This window comes from Mastigoproctus giganteus, chromosome 13 (assembly GCF_048544385.1).
Source record: "Mastigoproctus giganteus isolate SK-2022 chromosome 13, ASM4854438v1, whole genome shotgun sequence".
NCBI classification, from domain to species: Eukaryota; Metazoa; Arthropoda; class Arachnida; order Uropygi; family Thelyphonidae; genus Mastigoproctus; species Mastigoproctus giganteus.
Window position 1 is genome coordinate 102920499 of NC_143587.1, and position 24386 is coordinate 102944884.

At 36.6% G+C, this 24386-nt stretch overlaps 1 protein-coding gene across 1 annotated transcript in view; it reads right to left on the reverse strand.

Moving 5' to 3' along the window:
- insc (spindle orientation adaptor protein inscuteable) overlaps positions 1-24386 on the reverse strand; it is a 270540-nt gene that overhangs the window by 15616 nt on the left and 230538 nt on the right. Inside the window, exons 10-12 of the mRNA XM_090387321.1 lie at positions 18141-18319; positions 14808-15033; positions 13459-13535 (exon numbers count right to left, since the gene is read on the reverse strand). Of these exons, the coding sequence (XP_090243447.1) occupies positions 13459-13535; positions 14808-15033; positions 18141-18319 (482 nt within the window). The remainder of the gene's footprint in view (positions 1-13458; positions 13536-14807; positions 15034-18140; positions 18320-24386) is intronic.

The window sequence follows — 24386 nt, forward strand, 5'->3', positions numbered from 1 at the left end:
CTTGCGGTGATTGCGACTCGTCTTACCAAGGTTCGACCCGGTTTTCTCTTAATATCCGTGTAAATCAACACGAAGCCTCAGTTCGTGCTTCTCGTTCAGCAGCGTCAGAATTAGCCTTTCATGCCATTAACGAAAAACATACTTTTTTATTTAACGAGGCCAAAATACTTAATGTTCAACGTAATTATACGCGACTATTAATTGCAGAAACCGTTGAAATTAAATTACACGAGAATTCTGTTAATGTTCGGCGGCCATATTTGATCTCCGATGCGTGGACCTTTACGCGCATGCGCGAAGACATATAATCACTATTTAAGTTGCAGGTTTAGCCTGATTCGGTAATTTTCGTTCCTGTGATCACGACAGCCGGTCGAAAAGCATAGTCAGCTTCAGGAAGGAAAATCGTTTTGAATATTTTCGTTAGATTCTTTTAATTGCGTTAATTTGAATTTTAATTGTTTTTGTATTGTGTTAAATTGATTATTTATATTTTTCTTTAATTATTTATATTTTACTTTTATGTACCGGTAAGTTGCGATTTTTTTCGTTTTTTCCGTTTTAATTTCTGGAGGGTATCATACGGAAGTGTTCCACGTACGATATTGAAGTAAACTCCTCTTATTTATTTACTAATATTATTATCAACGTAGAACATATTGAGTATTACATCACTGATTCATACTATCTAATTCTCTACCACTGTCAGTGTAGTACCATAGAGTTGATACGTTGCTCTGGGGTTGCTGTTTCCCATGTGTAGTACTTTACATTTGTCAATGTTAAACTTCATTTGCCACCTCTCAGCCCATCTGCTCAACCTTTCCAGATCCTGTTGCAGAAGCATAGTGTCAGTAATGTCCTTGATAACCCTGCCTACCTTTGTATCGTCTGCAAACTTCGACATTAAGCTTGATATACCCTCATCAATATCATTTATGAATACAGAAAACAATAATGGACCCAACACTGAGCCCTGAGGGACTCCACTAATAACATTAGTCCACGACAAGCAGTGTCCATTGATTACCACTCTCTGTCTTCTCCCCCTCAACCACCCCTTTATCCACAGCAGCAATTTGCCTCCAATGCCACACTGCTCCAATTTGTGCAGCAGTCTTCCATGTGCAACAGTATCAAAAGCCTTTCTAAGATCCAAGTATTTAATATCAAAGTTATTCCCTGCATCCAGTTCCTTTGTGACTGCCTCATAGTATCCAATCAAATTGGTCAGGCAAGACTTCCCCTTAACAAAACCATGCTGTGTCCGAGCTATAGCTGAAGTCTTGTTTAAATGATCCTGCAGTGCTTCTTTAACTAGTGCCTCCATTAATTTTCCTGGAACAGAAGTTAAACTCACAGGTCTATAATTACTTGTGTCAGCCTTTGATCCTTCTTTGTGAATTGGGGTGACATTTGCACATCTCCAGTCTATGGGTACCTCCCCTGAGTCCAAGGAAGCTCTCATAATTATGGCTAAGGGTTTGCTTACTTCCTTTGCTGCTTCCTTTAATATAACTGGATAGATCCCATCCACCCCGGGTGCCTTTCTTGTGTTTATCTTCAACAATTTCTCCTGCACTTTACTCTCAGTTATTACAAGATTCTCTAGCTTACTGCTAGAGTTGAATACACCACTGGCTTTCCCCTCACTAAATAACTCCTCATGTGTGAATGTCGATGCAAAATATTCATTTAGTTTGTTAGCTACCTGAGCAGGATCATCAACAGTTGACCCATCGATATCAAGTGGACCAATCTGATTCATCCCCTTCCTTCTAGAGTTTACATAAGTAAAGAACTCTTTGCTGTTTTTCTTTGCATCCCTTGCCAAAGATTTCTCGTAATCTGCCTTCGCCTGCCTAACCTCCTTTGTAACTTGGTTACAGATCAACTTATATCTATCATAGGCTTCTGTGTCATGTGTTAATTTGTATGTATCCCATGCATGTTTCTTCTCTGCCATATGCCTCATTAGTTCATCTGACATCCATTTAGGCCTAAACCTTGAACAATATTTCTTAGTTGGTATGTAAAGCCTAGTAGCTTCCAAGATAAGTTCTTTGAATGCTTCCCATCTTGCATTTGCTGTTGGTAACATCTCAGTTGGTCCCACTGTATAGAATTTAAATACTGTCTCAGTCCAATGTGGTCGCCTTTACGAAAGCAATAACCCTTCCTTTTACCCCTAATGGTAGTTACCTCTTTGAGTAAATCCCACTTCAGCACACTGTGATCACTGCCACCTAGTGGTTCATTTATCTGCAGATTCTTAATGCATGAAGAATCACTGCTGATAATCAAATCAAGAGTATTCTTCCCTCTAGTTGGCTCCTGAACATGCTGATGTAGAAAACAATCAATCCAATAAATCCACAAAAGCCTTGCTAGTGTGTGAGTGACCAGCCCCCAAATTCCGGTCAATATCTGGGAAATTAAAATCTCCCATTATAAGACTCTCTGATTTACTGGCCCACTCTATTTCCCTGTATAGTATCTTATTATACTTATCGGAGTCATTAGGCCTATAGCACACTCCTACTCTCAATTTTGATCTCCCAATGCTTATGTCACACCAAACTGACTCAACACTGCACTGTCCAGCGATGTCCACTGGCTTCACTTCCTTGGATTTTATGTATTTCTTAACTAATAGCATAACCCCTCCTCCCTTCCTATCCAGTCTATCCTTTCTGTAGACCTTGTACTCCCCAAATTCCAGTTCTGCATTCCTTATATCTGTGTGACACCACGTCTCTGATATCCCAACAATATCTGCCTTTGATGTTTTGAGCAATACCTCAAATTCATCAAATTTATTTGCTAAACTCCTAGCATTGGTGTACACGCAAGTATACATGCACCTATTTCTATTCTTAGCTACCCTAACACAACCCATGTGTTTACGTGTACCGCAATGACTCCCGGCAGTCTCTGAAATATCCTGCATCTTGTTTTTCAGGCTTCTGCTCATTCCAATAGAAGCAGTGCAAGAATCTCTTTCACCTCTGCCAGTGGCTACTGTTAATCTATTCATCTTTGTCTCCCCCCAAGCTAGCAGTTTTCCGACCCACCTAACACTGCCTCGATAGCATCAGCAAATATTCTTGCACCCTTTCTATTTAAGTGTATCCCATCCCTGTAGAAGCAATCTCTCCTGTTAACAAGTACAGTCCAGGCTGAAAAAAATTCTACCCCTTGAGCCTTGCACAATCTTTCCAGGGCCGAATTGATCGACAAGGCTCTCAACAGTGACCTGTACTTGTTAAGCAATTCTGCCGGTCTCCTACTCTTGATATCATTAGTGCCAACGTGTACAACTATATCACCTTTTGTGCCCTTAAAAGATGATATCTGCTCTACAACGTCATCAACCTTTGCCCCTGGGAGACATACCCTGGTCCTGTTCCACCTATCCTTTTTTACAAAGCATGTTCCCCGTTTCCCTGAATAAATTAATAAAATAAAATAAAATAAAAACAAAGCCTTGCCTAAAAATACTGTAATAGGAATAACACTTTTTAAAGATTTTATTTTATTTTTAAGATGAACTAAGAGAAATGAAAATATTATACAGTATATGTTTTGATTTATACAATATTTTAGTATCACAGAAAAGAATTACTTAATATAAAAGGAGACATACCAACCATTAACTTTTTGATAAATTAATCTAATTAAAGAAAGAATTCAATGTTCTTTGCACAGTTTTTGCATTTTTAACTACAGCAGAGATATTACAAAGTGCAATAGTTGTTTCTTTATCAACATTACTGCAGGCCAACACATTCTCTATTATGCTCAGTACATTTTTGGGCATCTTTTTTAGATTTGTGCATGTGCACTTTACATCATTTTGTTGATGCTCAGAGCTTTTTCTGGTGTGTTGGTATTGCTGTGATAGCAACTTCATCATTTATCTTCACAAATGCTCCAAATTCTCCAACAAAATCCATTATGCACCTTCAAATTCCTCCATTTCTCAATGTAGCTATCACATTCATCTGTTGCACCATGTTTTTCGGTGATATGCTCTCCAAAGCCACCTGTTCTGAAGCAGTTGATTATTACACGTGATGCAATACTGTTCAAAGCAATAACAAGATTATGGATAGCATTCAAGACAATCCATTTTAGCTGTAAAATTGTTCCCTCCCTCCTATGTTGAAGATCAAGTACCTTATCAGGCAGGCTCTATGTTCTCTCTTTGTAGTTATAAATAATGCCTTGATCCAATGGCTGCATAAAGTTTGTGTGGTAATGGGAGATTAAAAACAACAGCAGTATATGTCAACTTAAGTGTCTCAGCAGAATGTGCTGTACAATGATCTAGAATCATCAAATGTTCCTTTTTTCTGAAGCCACTTTTGTCAACCAAGACTAAAAAAGTTTGACTGTACAAAATCACAGGGAAATTGGTTAACTTCCTTAAAACAGCTTTGCTTGAAAAACTTACCAGTCACAAGTAGGCATAGTTTTGTATTACCATCTGAATTGCAGCATAACAGAACAGTGAGTCTTTGTTTACTTAATTTTCCACCTACGACGACAAGACTCTCCTCGAACAGCAAATGTTTTATTTGGCAGCAAATTATAAAATAAACCTGTCTCATCAAGATTAAAAATATCCTCATATTTTTCAAGAATGGACAGTATAGAACACAACCAGTCTGTAGTCTTTTCTTTGTCGACTAATCCAGACTCGCTGGAAACATTTTGCAAAACCAAGATGAGCTAGATAATTTGCCTTTTCTTGATATTGGCAAATTAGATGCACGTATTTGTTGGTACCACCCGAAATGTTTTGTTTCAAGCTCATCGTGTTTTGAACCAGGAATTCATTTCCTTTTTTTTTTTTTTTTTTTTTTTTAATTGCTGCTCCAGTGCCATGCACTTCTTCAAGTTTGTTTTTTTTTTTTTTGTTTTTTTTTGTTTTTTCAGTACTGTAGATAAAGTAGGTAAAGAGATGTTATCCTTTGCAATGTCTGTTTTGCTAAGTTCAATCCTATCAGCCTCTTGTATGATTTTCAGTTTAATTTCCAGGCTTAATTCCGTCAGTTTACGTTTTGTAACCATAACACTACTAGATGAGATTTAATATAAACAAACTTTAAATTAATTTAAAGGCAAGTTCTGAAAAAGACATCAGCTCAGATAAAACGCCACAAAAAATAAATTAGTGTATACTGCAACAAAAAACTTTGAACTGGTGTAACAATTGCAACTGACCTTAATCCTGTGGAGAGTGAGAGAGTGTATGTAAACAACTCAGAAAAACTTTCGGGAAGCAGGGAACTGGGTGGCCAGAGGCAATAATCGGACAGATGTAAGATTTGAATTAAACATACAAAATAATATTTATTTCTCGCGGGGTGAAAACGAACTTTGTAATACATATTAACCAAATATATTTACATAGAAAGCCTATCCTTTAGCAGGGGAATGGTATGTGCTTCATATTAACAAGTACTTTGTATAAACCGAGTTTGTATTAATGAGATTTTACTGTATATATACAGTAAATATATATGTCTGTGTGTACACACACAGAGAATCGGATCTAGCAGGCAGAAAATTGAGTGCTGCCCAGGGTGCCACAAAATAAAATAAATTAAAGTGCCGTTAATAAAAAAGATCGAAAACCACTGGTGTAATGTATAGTGTAATTTAACTAGCAGCACCGGGGTTTCCCTGAACTCCACAATTGGTATTCTGTGATGTGTACAGAGCTCTGTAGAGGTCACATGGTGCGAGTTAGCAAATGTTTGTGAAGTGTTACTGTAGGGTTATGTTGTTCAGCCAGCCACTTAGCCTAAAGATCTGAAAAGGCCACAAACCCCTAGTTACTGTCCTTTGCCACAAGAAGTTGGGTCAGGTCAGCAGGAAGAAATACCCTGGCAGGACAAACCCTGCAGTTGTCTGAGCTTCCCAGGGAGGGCCCAGACAAAAAAAAAAGGGGGGGGGAAATGGAACTGGAAAAGAGGTAACAGTTGAGGACCCCCTGAAACTGGATGCCTATCCTGCTTGGGGGTATTAAAGAGGGGGTGGATTTGTCCACCAGGTGGGAAGGGGAGGAGTTCCACCTAGGGAGGGAGGGAAAGGGACCATACAATAATGAAGGGGGAAATAATAGGAGGTGGATGCACGTGGAAACATCCACCCAGAGAGAAATGGGGGTAGAGTGGGAAGTCTATCTTTCCTCCCACAAGGGGAGTAAAAGTCATGGATAAAACCCATGAGGTTGCCACAGGGATAATGAGATCGAATGTCAAGATGGATGATGTCTGCAGCATTCCAGACACAGGGAAAACTAAACTGACAAAATCTCTTGCAAAAGTTCATCTTTACAAATGTCTTGTGGGTATTCGTCTGCCAAAAATTCAATTGTGCATAAATTATCATCAACAAAAATACATTTCAAGGATTTATCAAAGACTGTAATAAAAGTCTACTAATCAATAAGAAACGTAACTTTTATTTAAAAGAATCGTTTTTAAAAAATCTGTACTAGAATGTTATTTTATTGCAAAACTTTCACATTATGGGCTTTTAACAAGTAATAACTTGATAAACATAAACTAAAAAAAAATTACCATATATCATTGTTAGCATTAGTAGAGGCATATGATACAAGAAAGCAAGCTTATACAGAATCAGCCAAAAAAAAAAAAACCTTCCCATTTTACCCACCTGTTCCCTCCAAATGCTTGTCTAGTTCTGCCTTGAATTTATTTAAGCTGTAAACTTCTACAACAACAGATGGAAGTTTGTTCCAGCAGTCAACCACCTGCTGGCTAAATGCAAATTTCTGCTGATCTATTATTATTATTAGCTATATGGTGCAAGGAAGCCTGAGGCTTTTGCTGCACCAGCCAAAAAAAAAAAAATTCCCAAGTTAACCTAAGAGAGAGAGAGAGAAAGAGAAAGGAATCACCAAGAAAGAGAAGAATGATGATATCCAGCTCAGGACTCTGGGTGTGCCAAGCATATTCTACAACTGTCTTTCCTCAATTTGAATCTATGTCCCCCCCCCTCAGGCAATTAATCTGGGCAAGAGGAAGAATCCCATCACCATTGAGTTGCTCAAACCATTCAAGGCCTTATACACCTCAATCAGATCACCTTGTAGGTGTCTATTCCCAGACACTGTAATTTGAAAAACTTAAGCCTTTCTTCGTAAGAGCAACCCTTTGTTCCATTCACTAATTTTGTTGCCCTTCTCTGTACTCGTTCCAGCAGCTCTACATCCTTGAAACGAGACCTCCAGACCTGTATACAGTACTCAAGGTTTGGCCTAACCAGTGCCTAACAAAGGGGATAATCATCTCCTTTTCCCTGCTAGAAAAATTCCTGTATATCATTGATAAGAGGCCATAAGCTACTCTTGAGAGACCATTTGCATTGCTCAGAAAACTTCATATCTCACTGCACAATTATCCCCAGGTCCTTTTCATTACTACCACACTGAGTATAGTACTACACAATTAATACATTACTCAACATTACATTACAGTCAGTTTGGTGTGACAAGCACTGCGAAAGCAAAAATAAGAGTATGATTGTGTTATAGGCCGAATGATTCGAATGAGTACAATGAACAATTGTACAGAGAAAGAGTGGGCTAGTATATCAGAATGTCTTATAACGGGGGATTTTAACTTCCCAGATATTGACTGGAACTTGTGGGTTGGTTCCACAAAAATCTTACTTGCACACTAGTAAGATTTTTGTGGATTTATTGGATGATTGTTTTCTGCAGCAACATGTTCGAGAGGCAACCAGAGCGGGTAATACTCTTGATCTGGTTATCAGCAGTGATTATTCATGTATTAAGAATTTGCAGATAAAGAAACTACTAGGTGGCAGTGATCACAGTGTATTGATGTGGGATTTAAAGATACAATTACCATCAGGGGTAACAAGAAAGGGTTTTTGCTTCTGTAAAGGTGACTACAGTGGCCTCAGACAGTTTTTAAATTCTGTACAGTGTGATCAACTGATGATGTTAACAACAGCAAATTCTAAGTGAGAAGCATTCAAGGAATTAATCGTGAAATCTACTAAACGTTTCATACCTATTAAGAACTATTGTTCAAGGTTTAGGCCTAAATATTTGTCAAATGAACTAATGAGACTTGTGGCAGAGAAGAAAAATGCATGGGATGCATATAAATTATCAGGCGACTCAGAATCCTATGGTAGATATAAGCTAGTCTGTAATCAAGTCACAAAGGAGGTTAGGCAGGCAAAGGCAGATTATGAGAAAACTTTGGCAGGGGATGAATCTGATTGGTCCACTTGATATCGATGGTGCGACTGTTGATGATCCTGCTCAGATAGCAAACAAACTGAATGGGTATTTTGCATCTACATTCACACACCAGTTATTAAAGTTTGAAAATGCCAAAAAATGCAATCAAATTATATCAGGGTGATTAATGATTTTGTAATAACTGAGAACACAAAGTGAAGGAGAAATTGTTGAAGTTAAACATAAGAAAGGCACCTGGGGTGGTGGGATCTATCCAGTTATATTAAAGGAGGCGGCAAAGGAAGTTTGTTTGTTTGTTATTTGGTTTTTAGGAGCATTAGCAACTAAGGCCATATTGCTCCGGGATATGCGGTGGTCATTCCCTGACCTTTCCGCATCCTCCATATTTGGTGGTGACGAGCTCGAACCCCGGTCTAATCAAGAAGCGTGTGCTACGCACTGCTGCTCCTTCCCACCTGGCTACGGAGGCGCCTGCAAAGGAAGTAAACAAACCCTTAGTCATAATTATGAGAGCATCCTTGGATTCAAGGGAGGTTCAAATATATCCCCAATTCACAAAAGGGGGATCGAAGGATGACACGAGCAATTACAGACCAGTTAGTTTCACTTCTGTTCCGGGTAAAATAAGGGGGTCACTGGTTAAAGATGCATTGCAGGATCATCTAGACAAGACAGCAGCAATAATTCAGACACAGCATGGGTTTGTTAAGGGAAAGTCTTCTTGTCTGACAAATTTGATAGGATATTATGATGCGGTTACAAAGGAACTGGATGCAAAAAATAATTTTGATATCATATACTTGGATTTCAGGAAAGCTTTTGACACTGTTGCACATGGAAGACTACTGTACAAATTGGAGCAGAATGGTATTAACGTAAGTTGCTACAATGAATAAAAGGATGGTTGAGTGGGAGAAGACAGAGGGTGGTAATCAATGGGTGCTGCTCTTCGTGGACTAATGTTATTAGTGGAGTCCCACAGGGTTTGGTGTTGGGTCCACTGTTGTTTTGTATATTTATCAATGATATTGATGAAGGTATATCAGGCTTAGTGTCAAAGTTTGCAGATGATACAAAGGTTGGCAGGGTTGTTAATGACAATAATGGTAGTGTGCTACTGCAACAGGTTCTTGAAAATTTGGACAGATGGGATGAGAAGTGGGAAACTGAAGTTTAACATTGACAAATGCAAAGTACTGTATATGGGTAGAAGTAACCCCAGCGAATTGTACCAACTGTGTGGTACTACACTTAAGGTGGTAGAAAATGAAAAAGACCTGGGAGTAATTATGCAGTCAGATATGAAGTTTTCTGAGCACTGCAGACAAGCTGCCAGGGCAGGTCATGGAGTTTTGTCAATGATATATATGATATATAGGAATTTTGCTAGCAGGGAAAAGGAGGTGATTGTCCCTCTGTATAAGGCAATGGTCAGGCCATGCCTTGAGTACTGTGTACAGGTCTGGAGGCCTCATTTTAAAGGATGTAGATTTGCTTGAGTGTGTACAGAGAAGGGCAATAAGTTTGGTGAGGATAATGAAGGGATCCTCTTACCAAGAGAGGCTTAAGTTCTGCAAATTGCAGCAGCTGGAGACTAAGCGCCAGCGAGGTGATCTGATTGAGGTGTATAAGGCCTTGAATGGGTTGAGCACGCTGAATTCTGATGGGATTCTTCCACTTTTTCAGATTACGAACCTAAGGGGGCATAAATTCAAATTGAGGAAAGATACGTGTAGAATAGATGTGCGCAAATTTGCCTTTAGCCAGCAGGTGCTTGTCCAGTTCCTCTTTAAAGAGGAACTCGACAAGCATTTAGAGGGAATTGTTTTGTAAAAAAAATTTTTTTTTTTTTTTTGGCTGATGCTGCATAAGCTCATACATACACTTGCTTTCTTGCATCACATGCCACTAATACTACTACTCTGGGGTTATTGCTACCCATATGCAGTACTTTACATTTGTCAATATTAAACTTCAGTTGCTACTTCTCAGCTCATCTGCTCACCTTTTCTAGATCCTGTTGCAGTAGCATACTCTCATTAACAACCCTGCAAACTTAGAAATTAAGCCTGATATACCTTCATCAATATCATTAATAAATACAGGAGACAACACTGAACCCTGGGAAACTCCACTAATAACATTAGTCCACAAAGAGCAGTGTCCATTGATTGCCACTCTGTTCTCCCACTCAACCATCCCTTTATCAATTGCAGCAACTTGCCCTTAATGCAACACTGCTCCAATTTGTACAGCAGTCTTCCACGTGCAACAGTATCAAATGCCTTCCTAAGTTCAAAGTATAAGGCCCAAGTATATGATATCAAAATTATTCTTTGCATCCAGTTCCTTTGTGACCACATCATAGTATCCAGTCAAATTGGTCAGACAAGACTTCCCCTTAACAAACCCATGCTGTATCCGAACCATAACTGAAGTCTTGTCTAGATGATCCTGCAGTGCTTCTTTAACCAGTGCCTTCATTTATTTCCCTGGAACAGAAGTTAAACTAACAGATCTGTAATTACTTGTGTCACCCTTTGATCTTCCTTTGTGAATTGTGGTTACATTTGCACAACTCCAGTCCACGGGTACCTCCCCTAAATCCAAGGAAACTCTCATAAGTATGGCTAAATGTTTGCTTACTTCCTTTGCCGCCTCCTTTAATATAACTGGATAGATCCCATCCATCCCAGATGCCTTTCTTATGTTTAACTTCAACAATTCCTCCTCCACTATGCTCTCAGTTATCACATTTAGCTCATTGCCAGAGTTCAATTCACATCAGGCATTCCCCTCCCTGAATTACTCCTCATGTGTAAATGTTGATGCAAAATAATCATTCAGTTTGTTAGCTACCTGAACAGGATCATCAACAGTTGAATCATCGATATCAAGTGGACCCATCTGATTAATCCCTTTACTTCTAGAGTTTACGTAAGTAAATAACTCTCTGCCATTTTTCTTTGCATCCTTTTCCAAATATTTCTTGTAATCTGCCTTTGCCTGCCTGACCTCCTTTATGACTTGATTACTGACCAGCTTGTATCTACCATAGGCTTCTGTGGCACCTGTTAATTTATATGTATCCTATGCATTTTTCTTCTGTGCCACAATCTTAGTTCATCTCATTAGTTCAAGGCCTAAACCTTGAACAATATTTCTTAGTTGGTATGAAAAGCCTAGTAGCTTCCAAGATTAATTCTTTGAATTCTTCCCATTTAGAATTTTCTGTTGGTAACATCATGGTAGTTATATCTTTTAAGTAATTCCCACATCAGCACACTGTGATCACTACCACCGAGCGGTTCCTTTATTTGCAGATTCTTAATGCATGAAGAATCACTACTGATAATCAGATCAAGAGTATTATTCCCTCTGGTTGCCTTCCAAGCATACTGCTGCGGAAAACAATCATCCAATAAATCCACAAAAGCCTTACTAGTGTGTGAGTGACCAACCCACAAGTTCTAGTCAATATGTGGGAAATTAAAATCCCCTATTATAAGACAATCTGATTTACTGGCCCACTTCATTTCTCTGTATGGCTGTTCATTATACTCATTAGAGTCATTAGTCTTTACTTTCTCGTGCTTATGTCACACCAAACTGACTCAACAGTGCACTGTCCACCCATGTCAACTGGCTGCACTGCCTTAGATTTTGTGTTTCTTAACTAATAGCATAACCCTTACTCCCTTCCTATGCTTTCTGTACGCATTGTACTCCCCGAATTTCAATTCTGCATTCTTTATATCTGTGTGACACCACGTCTCTGATATCCCAACAATCTGCCTTTGATGTTTTGACCAACACCTCAAATTCATCAAATTTATTTATTATTGAAATATCTTCAGATGTTAAGGATAAAAAATGGATTCACTGGGAACTTGGGAAGAAAGCCCCAAGTAGGACAAAATTTATGATAGGGGGATTGGAGGGTACTATAAGATTCACCCCAGGTTGACACGAGTCTCTGATATCCCAACAATATCTGCCTTTGATGTTTTGACCAACACCTCAAATTCATCAAATTTATTTATTATTGAAATATCTTCATATGTTAAGGATAAAAAATGGATTCACTGGGAACTTGGGAAGAAGGCCCCCAAGTAGGACAAAATTTATGATAGGGGGATCATTCGCTCCCCCCTGGTTACATCCTGCTTGGAGGGTACTATAAGATTCACCCCAGGTTGACACGAGCACGTGATCCCCATTACTCCTCTCCCGAGATAACCAGTGGTACTTCCTATTCACACCAGTCATATTTGGAGGGGGGCACAATAATCTGAAATAGATGGCTTTGATTAGTCCTTTAGTTATACAGAGTTCCTCTTGACTTCTGTTGTAGTCCCGCACCACTGAGGCAACAGAAGTCAGTTTGGTGCCTGAGAGTCCAGGCAGTTTTCCCATGCTGTGATAATGTGGGATAACAATAACACACACCTAATGTTGTCAGCAATTTGTACCTTTAGAATTGAAGTCCTTTGTTTAATCTGGGTTCTTCTGGCAGCTGTGTTGCCCCAAATTCACCCCACACCATGCTGGGTGTCACCATCCAGGAGATCTACTACAGGATAATCCCATACTGTAGCAGCATCAGCGTCCTACACCATTAGGTGTTTGTGGTCAAATCAGGTAGTGTCAGATCCGGTGGTTAAATTTGTACGTTTAGACAGGAGCACTTAAGTTGGGCCCCAGCAGAGTCTCAGACTCTTTGGGTCCCATTTATATTCAGTCAGCTTGGATCAAAAAAAAAAAGTACCCTCCAATGTGCTGTAAATTTGGTTTAGACTGGACTGTAAACAAGTTCTAAATGGGCAGTAACCACCAAAGTTAGATGGAAATAAAAGTATCTCCTGGTACGCTACCCTAATACATTTGATTTCAGTTTCAACATGCATATAAACAATAAATAATTCTGAGTACGATCCCATTTTTGAAGGAGGAAAAAACAGATAGACATATGATTTCAATTAGCCTGCTATCCAATTTTGGAAAGCAGGCCAATTGAAAACTATTTGTGTTGGTACTTTCAGAACTGGCATTAGATTGTATTTATTGGGTTGTTTTGGAGTACTAGTATTTCCATTTTGCAAACTGATGTATTTAATCTATATGAGAAGCTATTAAAAATAAAAAATAAAAACCTCTTAACTGAAACATTTTAAAAACAAACATACCAAGCATGCAACAAGAACTGCATCACTGTTGTTCCGCTCCTTCACTTCTTTACATAATCTGACTAGACGTTGAATACCTAGATTAGAATATAATAAACATGCACATTAGCAATAAATAATCCCGTTTTTGAGTCACGTAAGATGTCATTTAACACTACAATAAACAAAAAGCTTTGGCAAGAAGGTTAAAAAAATTGCAATATGCTATTATATTAATTGAAACAAAACAAAAAGCTTTGGCAAGAAGGTTAAAAAAATTGCAATATGCTATTATATTAATTTTATTTTTCATATCTTTTTTTTATTAGATCAGAACCTTTATAGAATATTTCTGTTCCCAAAGTCCCACTCCTCCTCCCCATTTACTAGATTATATGAAATGACACTATTAAATTCCTTAATTCTTGCATTTGAAAAAGCTAACTCAGTCACTATATCCTCATCTCAGCTCTGTATTAGATTCTAAGATAGTTCATAGGTAAATTAATCTTTTCTTTATGAAATTCAGCTAACGTCATCCAGAAACTGCATGAATGCCACTATCTACATTCCACAAAACAGCAGTTTATTCCATACCAATGTTAATTATAATGTACTAAAGTGAATAATACATATAATGAATAATTCTGCTATTCTCTTGTGAAGACTAAAGGCAAATTTCCACACATCTATTCTACAACTGTCTTTCCTCAATTTGAGGTTATGCCCCCTCAGGTTCATAATCTGAGCAAGAGAAAGAATCCCATCAGCATTGAGCCTGCTCAACCCATTGCAGCATCTGAAGACTAGGCACCTGCTCAGTCAGATCACCTCGCAGCATCTGAAGACTAGGTGCCTAGTCTTCAGATGCTGCAATTTGCAGAACTTAAGCCCTTCTTGGTAAGAGCACCCCCTTTTTTCCCATTAGTCTTGTTGCCCATCTCTGTACCTGTTCTAGCAACTCTATATCCTTCCTAAAATGAGGGCTCCCGACCTGTACACAGCAGTACTCAAGGTGTGGCCCGACCATTGCCTTATACAAAGGAATAATCACTTTCTTATCCCTGTTAGCAAAATTTCTTTATATCATTAACAAGACCTGACGACTTGCTCTGGTAGTCTGTCTGCACTGCTCAGAAATTTTACCTCAATGTCTTTGACTTTGTTCAAATTCACCAATGTTAAATAGGTTTTAAGAATTTATTTTTGCTATCCCATGCCGGAAAGATATTCAGTCAAGAGAATCAGAAAATTCACTGTTATATGGAAATGAACAAGACTCCCAAGCACCATATAAATTTGATTTGTTAAGCCAAGAAAAAAATAAACATGTAATTACAAAACATGACAGCAGATTATTTTAATCTTACCCTGCATTTCAGCAACCATATTGGCTGTAATTTTATCTCCACATAACCTTGAAAGAGCAATAGATGATTTCTGTTGCACCCTCTCACATGCTGCTAATTCTGTTGGGTTGTGAGTTACTGAGGGTCGAACTTGGAGAAGGCAAAGCAGTAGAACTAGACCACCTGAAGCAGCAACTTCTGGCCTACAAGAACTTGTTGCAGACATGTTTGCAAGGACTGTTGCTACCTAAATAGAATTCAAAAATCAGTGCTTTATAACAACAACTTCTTTAAATATTTACAAATTAAATATATATTACTAAAATGGTCTACATTTTGAACCAAAGGATCTTACTAATGAATTTTTTTTATTACTCTTTTATGAATATCGGATTATAAACAGCCCAATTACACTAAGTTAAAAATATGTTATAAATCAGAACTCTCAAAAGTGATTACTGTTAAATAATAGCAACAATTCTGAATAAAATAATAAAAGTATTAAATATAAATTTAATAAAGTTTATTGAAGAAGAGTAAATTTATCCCACACAGTGTTTATATGTATTTTATCTTTGATTCTAGAATTTAATGTTATCATATTCTAAAGACCTTACATCCTGGCTAAGTGCAGGTATTAGATTCCATATCTGTCAGCTTGGGATATAAGGCAAACAAATTTTGAACCTTTCCAATTTCAGATCCTGATACAATCTCTACAGGGTGTTTTTGAAAGGTCTCAAACTTGGGGAGCATGTTTTATTGAGCATATGCATGAAAAGGTTCATGTGGATAAGGTCTGGAAATACTTCCCTTCTGAATTATATTCAGTTTTCTTTTTTTTTCATAGAGTGAAGACAAATATGCCTATCAATAAACAAGATGATAGGTAAATCTGAATAATTTGCATATCCAATGTCACTATAATGCATGAGAATTTTGAAATGAATTCATCTTCTTCTGAGTAAGGTAACTGTTCTTAAAGTGAGTCATTGGTTGTTCTGTTCGTCAGTTGTCTGGAAGTTACCTGTAAGTGAATCAGTATTCCTGTTGTTGTTTTCAATCCACGTTATTTTTTACCTTGACTATAAATAATCAGTATTCTAATGCTGAAATGGAAGACATTTATTTCAGTTATGGATGACTGAACAAGAACAGCAGTGAAGCTCAGCATCTCTACCAGGAAACTTTTCCACAATGACAATGTCTAGCCAAAGATACCTTTTCAGCCATTCCTCAGCGTCTTTGAAAGAGAGGATCCTTTTCATCTGCTACCACTGGCTGGGGAAGAGCCAAGATTGTCCAAATACCTGCTTTAGAAGAACAGGTGGAAGACATGTAGGAAGCTCCTGGAACTAGCATGAGAAATGCAGCAGCACTATTACGTGCTACACATTGTCAGGTACCACTGCATGGAAAATTCTTTGTGAGTGGCAACTCTACCAATATCACATACTGTAAATGTAGGCCCTCCTGCAAGGTGATTTTCATCCACAGACTGTGTTTTGTTAACAGTTTCTGCAGCAGTGTACTGAACTTTCTTTTCTGTTGTCTACTTTTCATGGATAAATCACAACTCACAAGAGATATCATTATGAACTTTTCACAACAGGCATAGAAAAATCCTTGTGTTATCCCCCAGTCACATTGGAACATTTGGGCTGGTATCATTGTTGAAAGAAGTTCCATTTGAAAAATACCATCAAATGTAGTTCACTCATGATGGGACCTCCAGTGTATATTAGCCTAACTGTTTAAGAATTTCTTTATAATAAATATCCTGGCTACTGGATTGGTAAGGCTGACCAACTACATGCTCTCCTGATTTAAATCCTGTATTTCTTCTTATGAGGACACTTCAAGGCTTCTGTTTACACTATCCTGGTTTGCTGCAGAAGCTCTCTGAGCCATGGACACAACTGGCAAACAATTCAGGACACTCCAATAATTTTCAAATGAGTTCAACAACCAAAAAGGAAGTCATTTCAAACACTTGCTCTGATGCAGACACAAAGGAAAGTTCAAAAATGGTCACTTCCAGTGTGCATTAATTACTTAATTTAAAAAATTAACTTGATAAGCTTCCTTACCTTAGCTCTATGAAAAAAAAAGAAAACAGGCTATAATTCAAAAAGAGAAGCATTTCCAGACCTATGTTTCTGTGAACTTTTTTCCTCTCTGGCTCAGTAGAACAGGCTCTCAAAGTATAAGGAGATCTTTCAAAAACATCCTGTATATATATTGCAGAAATATAGCAATAAATGAAGATATACTAAGATGCTTTATCTTAGTGAAATAAATAAATTACAGATGTGAATACAATTTCTTTTTTGCTGCCAAAGAATTGGTCCAAAGTTGAGAAATACTTCCTTCCAAGATGGGAGAAACTTGCTTTTTTAAGCCTTGGCTGAATCAGTTGATCTTGGGTGAGAGCTGCTTGCTTTATGGGCTACTAGAAAAGATTTTTTTTGTGGGAATTAGGAACCTGCCCCATCTTAAAGTGTATCCTTCCTTGAGATGGCTTAACAGAGTAGTTGGTATTCCTTCACTAACTCAAGGGCCAATTTGTATTCAAATCTCAACACCCACCTTGGGTACAGCAGACAATCAAGAAGAATATACACATACTCATACAAGAGCCCACAGGGAGATTAGATGTGCCAGCACTTGAAAATGTCATTGATAAACCCTGCACCACAGCTATACATTGGTAGAGAAATTCCTCAACAAATTGGACAAACTCTGAAGATTCTTCTGGAAAATACAACCAAAATGTTCAACTTGCTGCAGATAGATGCAGAAAAGTTCTGCAAGAATGATGCATACCAGAAAATAACCTTTTGTGATTCTTTATATGGTTACAGGAATGTACAAAAATGGACTGTGACAACATAAATTGTGTGTTTCAAATACTATACTCTTACAGGAACTCAAACTCGGTTCCCTTTTCAAGAAAAATAATTTCTGTGTGTGTGTGTGTGTGTGTGTGTTAAGAATGGAGTACATACAAATAAATGTAGGAACCTTTATGAACTGAAAGAAATTATAGCTAATACATTTTGGATAATATAATAAAGCTATGTGAGTAAGCCCATAAGTCAGTTTGGGTCCATCTCTGTGAAGAGATGCACGAACATACATTTCGTGCAGAGTGCTTTGAGCAATTCATTTACTTTTGTATTCTGTATTGTTATATGAATAACAAAGATTAAACTGAAAATGTTAATATGTATACTTCTATGTTAATGTGTGAATTTTTTATTTGTGAAATAAAAAATTTCAAAATTTGCACTTTAAATTAAGTGAAATTTAAAGAATCCTAAATTTATAACAAAATTAAACTTAGAAACTAACTTGATCTTTGATAAAAAGAGAGTTTTTAGCAGATCCTTGTTTACATGCAGACACCAATACACTAGCTGTTCTGTGCTTCTTCATCCATTCACAAGCACCAGAGTCAAGGAAGGATAAGTTGGCCAAGGCAGCTGTACCTAAGAGCATTACTTCATTGCTTTTAGTCTGCTCAACAAGATCTAAATATGGCATTAAAAAACTGATTTCAGTAAAATAGCTGTTAAATTTAAAAGAGCTTCAATGAGAAATTTAAATTAATACAGTGACAAAAAGAAGTCGAATGAAAAACTGAAAAGAGCCAACAACACAAGAACTTTCTCTATGGAATTATCAATATACCTTAATGGAAAGAGAAGTTCATGAATTAACTTACACACTGATGGCTAAGCAAAATAATTTTCCTTTAATTCAATGTTAAATAAGTGAAGCCTGAAACTTGGCTTGGAAATTGAGATAATCTTCACATGAAATTTTGTTCTCGGAAAAAAAAAAAAAAAAAAAAGAGCATTTCAATGATAAAGGGTTGGTTGGTTTAGAGATTTGTTAGGCACATCAGCAACTATGGCCATGGTGCACCAAATGATAAAGGGAGTAAGCCAACTGTGGATATGTGATAGCATGTATCCTCAATGTATGGATGTATATTAGAAATTACATGTGTTACACGTAATTTCCATTACTGCATGATGTCCAAAAACATGCAGCCCACTGTTAATTGAGCACCATGTGTGGCAACTATAACAATGAAGGTAATCCTCCTACTATGTATTTCCTGGAGTAAACAGAAGCTTTTAGTGGGGAGGGGGAGTTCAGGAATAAGACGTTATTAGAAAAATTATGGATTTTTTTTTTATACTTTATTCTAATGGTTCTACTGCATAATTTAGCCTTTAAATATATATATATATATTTAATTAAAATATATATATATTTAAAGGCTAAATTATTAGCATCCTATTTTTACTTATATTGATGATTACATCAATATAAGTAAATTAAATAGATTACATCCTATTCTTATATTGATGATTTAGATCAATTTCCCCCCAACATACTGAACACATCCCATTCAACATTTTTATTAAGGCATCAAGATTGTGGAAGAATCTTGAATGATCCCAATGCCAAGAAATCGCCAGGTGTTGGTGTCATTTTTAGTGTGTGTGTGTGTGTCAGTCAGTTTTGTTTGATGAATAATGCAGATTTACTGCTTACTTTCATGTAAGCCTGAAGAGAAGAGAAGAATTTAACTTTACAAAATGAATTATATTATATTGCAACAATGTATATACATTTAATTTTCTCAACAGTTGTAACAATTAATTTATCAATTAATAATACAAAGCGAGAGCCTTGCAGGTTGAAACTTTACCATTTGTTGATTTGCAGATTGTTGGCTAAGTTTTTGAGATCCCCTGTTTTTGGATTACAGGAAACTGCTTTGACTGCTCATGGTTCACATCTTAATCATATTTCATCCATCACACAGGTTAGGTGTTTAATCATTCACAAAACTAACCTAGTTTGAAAATTGTTGGTAACTATATATATATATGTATATATATATTTTTGTTTCCCATTTAAAATCTAACTAATAGTTGTACAACCATTCCTGCTAACGAAAACACATAATCGCAATTGGCAAAATATTACAACAATCCACAAGAATACCTCATGCATATGATAATTCTTTTAGATTTCTTTACATATTTAACTTTTATTTGCATGCAGTGCCATTGGTAAAAATTACACAGTATCTAACTTTCCCACTGCCTAACAAGATTAATGTCTAATATGCTAATGCCATTTTTGGATGTTTTATGTTATGTGCTCTAACAATCAGATTACCTCTAGATATGTAATCAGTGTTTGGTGTATATTCACACAAATTTTACCAAAAAAAGTAATATTTGTGTGAAATTTTGATAAAATATTTAAGACTATAAGTTTGGAAACAGCTAGCCTTAAATATTTCTTTGAGGCTCAATTCTAGGAGTAAAAGCCACAAAATTGACCTCAATACAGCCAATGTAATAATATCTTTTGGGTAACAAGACTTGTTTCTAATGATGCTTTTTGATCTTATTATGCAATAATGTTTTAAAATTAAGAATAAATTTAAGTTCATTCTTCTCATTTTCAACTATTTCTTATTGCTTATCCAAAGCTGAGTGGGAAATATGTACACACTGAAATGTCAGCTGCCATGATATTTTTTAACCTGACCACTAGCATTAGCAGAGGCATATGATACAAGAAAGCAAGCTTATGCAGCATCAGCCAAAAAAAAAAAAAAAAAAAAACCGCTCCCATTTCACCCCTCCTTTCATTCCAAATACCTGTCCAGCTCAGCCTTAAATTAATTTAGGCTATCAACTTCCACAACAAAAGATGGAAGTCTGTTACACCAACCAACTACCCACATTGATGCAAGAAAGCAAGTGTATGAGCTTATGCAGCATCAGCCAAAAAAAAAAAGAGAAAAATCGCATGATATATGTTCACAGTAAATTATCTTCTACTCTACATAAAATTTTTCAACCAATAAAATCAAGATAAATAAAAGCTTGTTTTTTATTGTTTGTTTGTTATTTGGTTTTTAGGAGCATTAGCAACTAAGGCCATATTGCTCCGGGGATATGCGGTGGTCATTCCCTTACCTTTTCGTATCCTCCGTATTTGGTGGTCACAGGCTCGAATCCCAGTTTAATCAAGAAGTGTGTGCTATGCACTGCTGCTCCTGCCCACCTAGCTACAGAGGTGCCATGTTTTTTTATTATTTAACTTTATTTTGGTGTTTCTAATGCACAGAGTAACAACTTTAAGTTGTTAGTTTTGTGGGATAAAAATGGTCTCAGAAAAAACTTACTATTTAATGGACATTCTGCAATAACAGACACCCCTTCTCCCTATTAGTCCATAAAATCAGGACTTTACTGTATTCCTTACATTTTTATCCCATTCAAAATACAGTTTTGATTATTCATGGATTAAGTCTCTTTGTACAGTGTTTAAAATTCTCAGCTTCAATTATCTGCAGGTAGTTAATATTCAAGCCTACATTACATTCCCAGTATACTCATATGCAGCTGTCTCTACGCAGTTATACCACAGAGGTATAGATGGATCAGGGTCTTATTGCCACATTTAAGTCATACATATACTGCACATCTGCAAGAATTCTCTACCAGATTCCTCTGTCAGTCAATGACTGCTGGACAAAATACATTACTGATTGTATAACAAATATAAAGGAACCTCTAAGTGAAATAAAATCATGTTGCTGGAGAAAGCTGTTGCCTGACGTTAGGTATTTGTGGTGTGAAAACTTTCACCACATCAGTCCAGAGCTACAGAGGATTGTGAGTTTGGCACATAACATAGCTGGAGATGGTTTCAACAATCTCAAAGAATGCAAGGCGAAAGAAGATTCAAAAGCTTCATCTGTTGCTCAAGGAACTGGCAAATTTTGGAATGTCTAAGGTGTTGGCTAACCAGGTGTTTGAAATGGACTCTTTGAGGAAGTGTAGACAAAGTCCTAGAAAGACAAAGCATATGTTCATAACAAGTTTAATAACATCACAACTGCAGAATCTTGTAATTCACATAGAAAGATCTTAGAGGATCCCAATTTCTAATTTCCTCCTATATCACTGCAACCCTCATTATCTTTTCCATGTCGTCATAATTAGAAAATTAAATTTTTTTGCATTTTATTATTTTATTTATTCTTTGTATAAAACATATTCATAATGTTCATATTTATTTTTGTTGTAAAAAGTATGGTTATCACATGTTACTTCTTATTGATCATGAACATTTGCCTCATATTTCCACAAGAGAGGTCCACCTAACCTCTTTTTTTCCCCCATAAGGTTTCAGTCTTAATATTCACTGTTTTAATATCCATGGCAATTTCCAGGAACATATCACTCGCAAACATTAAGAGCCTTCTTAATTATTACATGCATTATTCATGAATTAAAAAAAAAAGATATCAGTGGAACCCTCTTATCCAACATGATCATTAGTTGATCAATTAAATGAAAAAGTTGGTAAAAGCAAAGAATCATGAAAAAAAGCATACATTTATGATATAAGAATTATTTTTCGCTCAAAAACATATTCATGCACATAAAAAGTCAGTAATTTTCATCTGTTTGCATGATTAAAATGTGACATTTTGAAGCATAGTCATTAATATACATAAAATCAGTAATTTTTCATCTATTTTATCACATTTCATTATCTTTAGATGCTAAAAAGTACCATTTCACAAGCTAATCTTTCCACTTTTTTTTTTTTTATAAACAACATATCACTGACTGTTGAATCTGGCTGTTGTTCTATATATAATGTAAAGCTGTATCTACACTGTTTTTGGCCCTAGATTTGATTCAACTTCCTCTATTAAGATCCATCTGTTCCTATCTTGATGTGCATGATTTTTGCATTGTCCATAATTTCACCTTCCAACGAATCAGTGATGATTTATTGTCACTAATTTGTTGACAGTCCTGACATCCAAGACATAGCTGTTGTATATCTTTTTTCCATAAACCTTTGGAACCTCCAATTTTCCTTAAATCAGTTAAAAGTTTTCAGGACTTTCATTAGCATTACAACCTCAGGCCAAAATTTTCGCCAAGATTTAGTAAATGTTGAACTTGGAATTTCATTCCATGTTAGTGCTATATTGTAAACATGCATAAGCATTTGTGAACATATTGATGACTTTTTATGATTCAATAAGACCTATATATATTTTTTTTTTTCTATTTTCTTTTCTATTTTTTTTCCAAAATTAAGCTCAAAAACGTTCACCTTATACAGTCCAGATTAGGCAGTTTAAAACAAATTAGGCAGATAGGCTGAGGAGTGACAATTGAAATTTAATATTGAGAATGCAAGGTACTCACATATGGGGGAGCAGTAATCCCAGATTAACATACCAGCTGTGTAGTACCATACTTGGGGCAGTGGAGAATGAAAAAGACCTGGCAATTGTGCAGTCAGAAGTTCTCTGAGCAGTGCAGACAGGCTGCCAGGCCAGCTCATGGGGTTTTGTCAATGATATACAGGAATTTTGCCAGCAGGGATAAGAAGGATTATCCCACATCTTGAATGCTACATACATGTCTCAAAGCCTCATTTTAGGAAGGCCATAGATCTGTTAGAATGGGTGCAGAGAAGAGTAACAAGATTGGTGAGGGGGAGTGCTCTTACCAGAAAAAGCTTGTTTTGCAAGTTTCAGCATCTGGAGACGGCACCTACGAGGAGATCTGATCAAGGTGTTCAAGGTTGCAGTCAGATGTGTGGAAATTTGCCTTCAGCCAGAGGTAGTTGATTGTTGGAACAAACTCCCATCTGGTGTTGTGGAGGTAGGTAGTTTGAATAAATTCATGGAAGAACTAGATAAACTGTTACAGGAGTGTTGGCTTTTTTTTTTTTTTTTGGCTGATACTGTATAAGCTTGCTTTCTTGCATCATTTACCACTGTTACTGCCTTGAAATGTCCTTGATCAAGGATGTTACATTTGGTGGTAAAAACATGACCCTTATACAAATTCATTCAAAAATATGTTATTTAATAATGCAGACTCCATCTATGCTGATTTCTGTGTGTGGCAGTAAACTGGTAAAGGTGAACAATTTATTTTTTTAAAAGCTCTAGGATTAGTTGATTTACTAACAATAAAAAAGGGGCAATTTGTGAATTACAGTTGCACTGTTACAGGTGGCTACCATGATCCTCTTTTTGGATTTTTTTGTATCCTGGTGCTGCAGGCTGCCCCCTTTTTTTCGCTATCATTTTTGTAGGAACATCTTATAGCTTAGACTTATTTTGCCCATACTACAGAGTTACTCTCTTTTGATAAATCACCTTAAACCTTCTGTAAATGTTAGAGCAGTAGGATGATCAGCAGATCACCTCTCCTCACTAATACTCAATACATGAATACCATGACATTTTTTCTAAAGTCCAAATATCTTTCACTTGCTATATCTTTTGTTGTAAAATCTAGGCCTTTAATGTTGCTTTTATGGATCTGCTCATTGGAGCTGTGTTGTCTTTCTTGCATAAACTGCAGCCATAATGCACTGTCTTTTACTCTATTTTTTTTTTTTCCTAAGTGGAGAAAATTTTATGACTATTGTGAAACAAACTGACTGAAAAAACCTTTTACATTTCATGATCTATTTTTCCCATCTTTTGCATTTGTCTCACCCACACCTATTTCAATA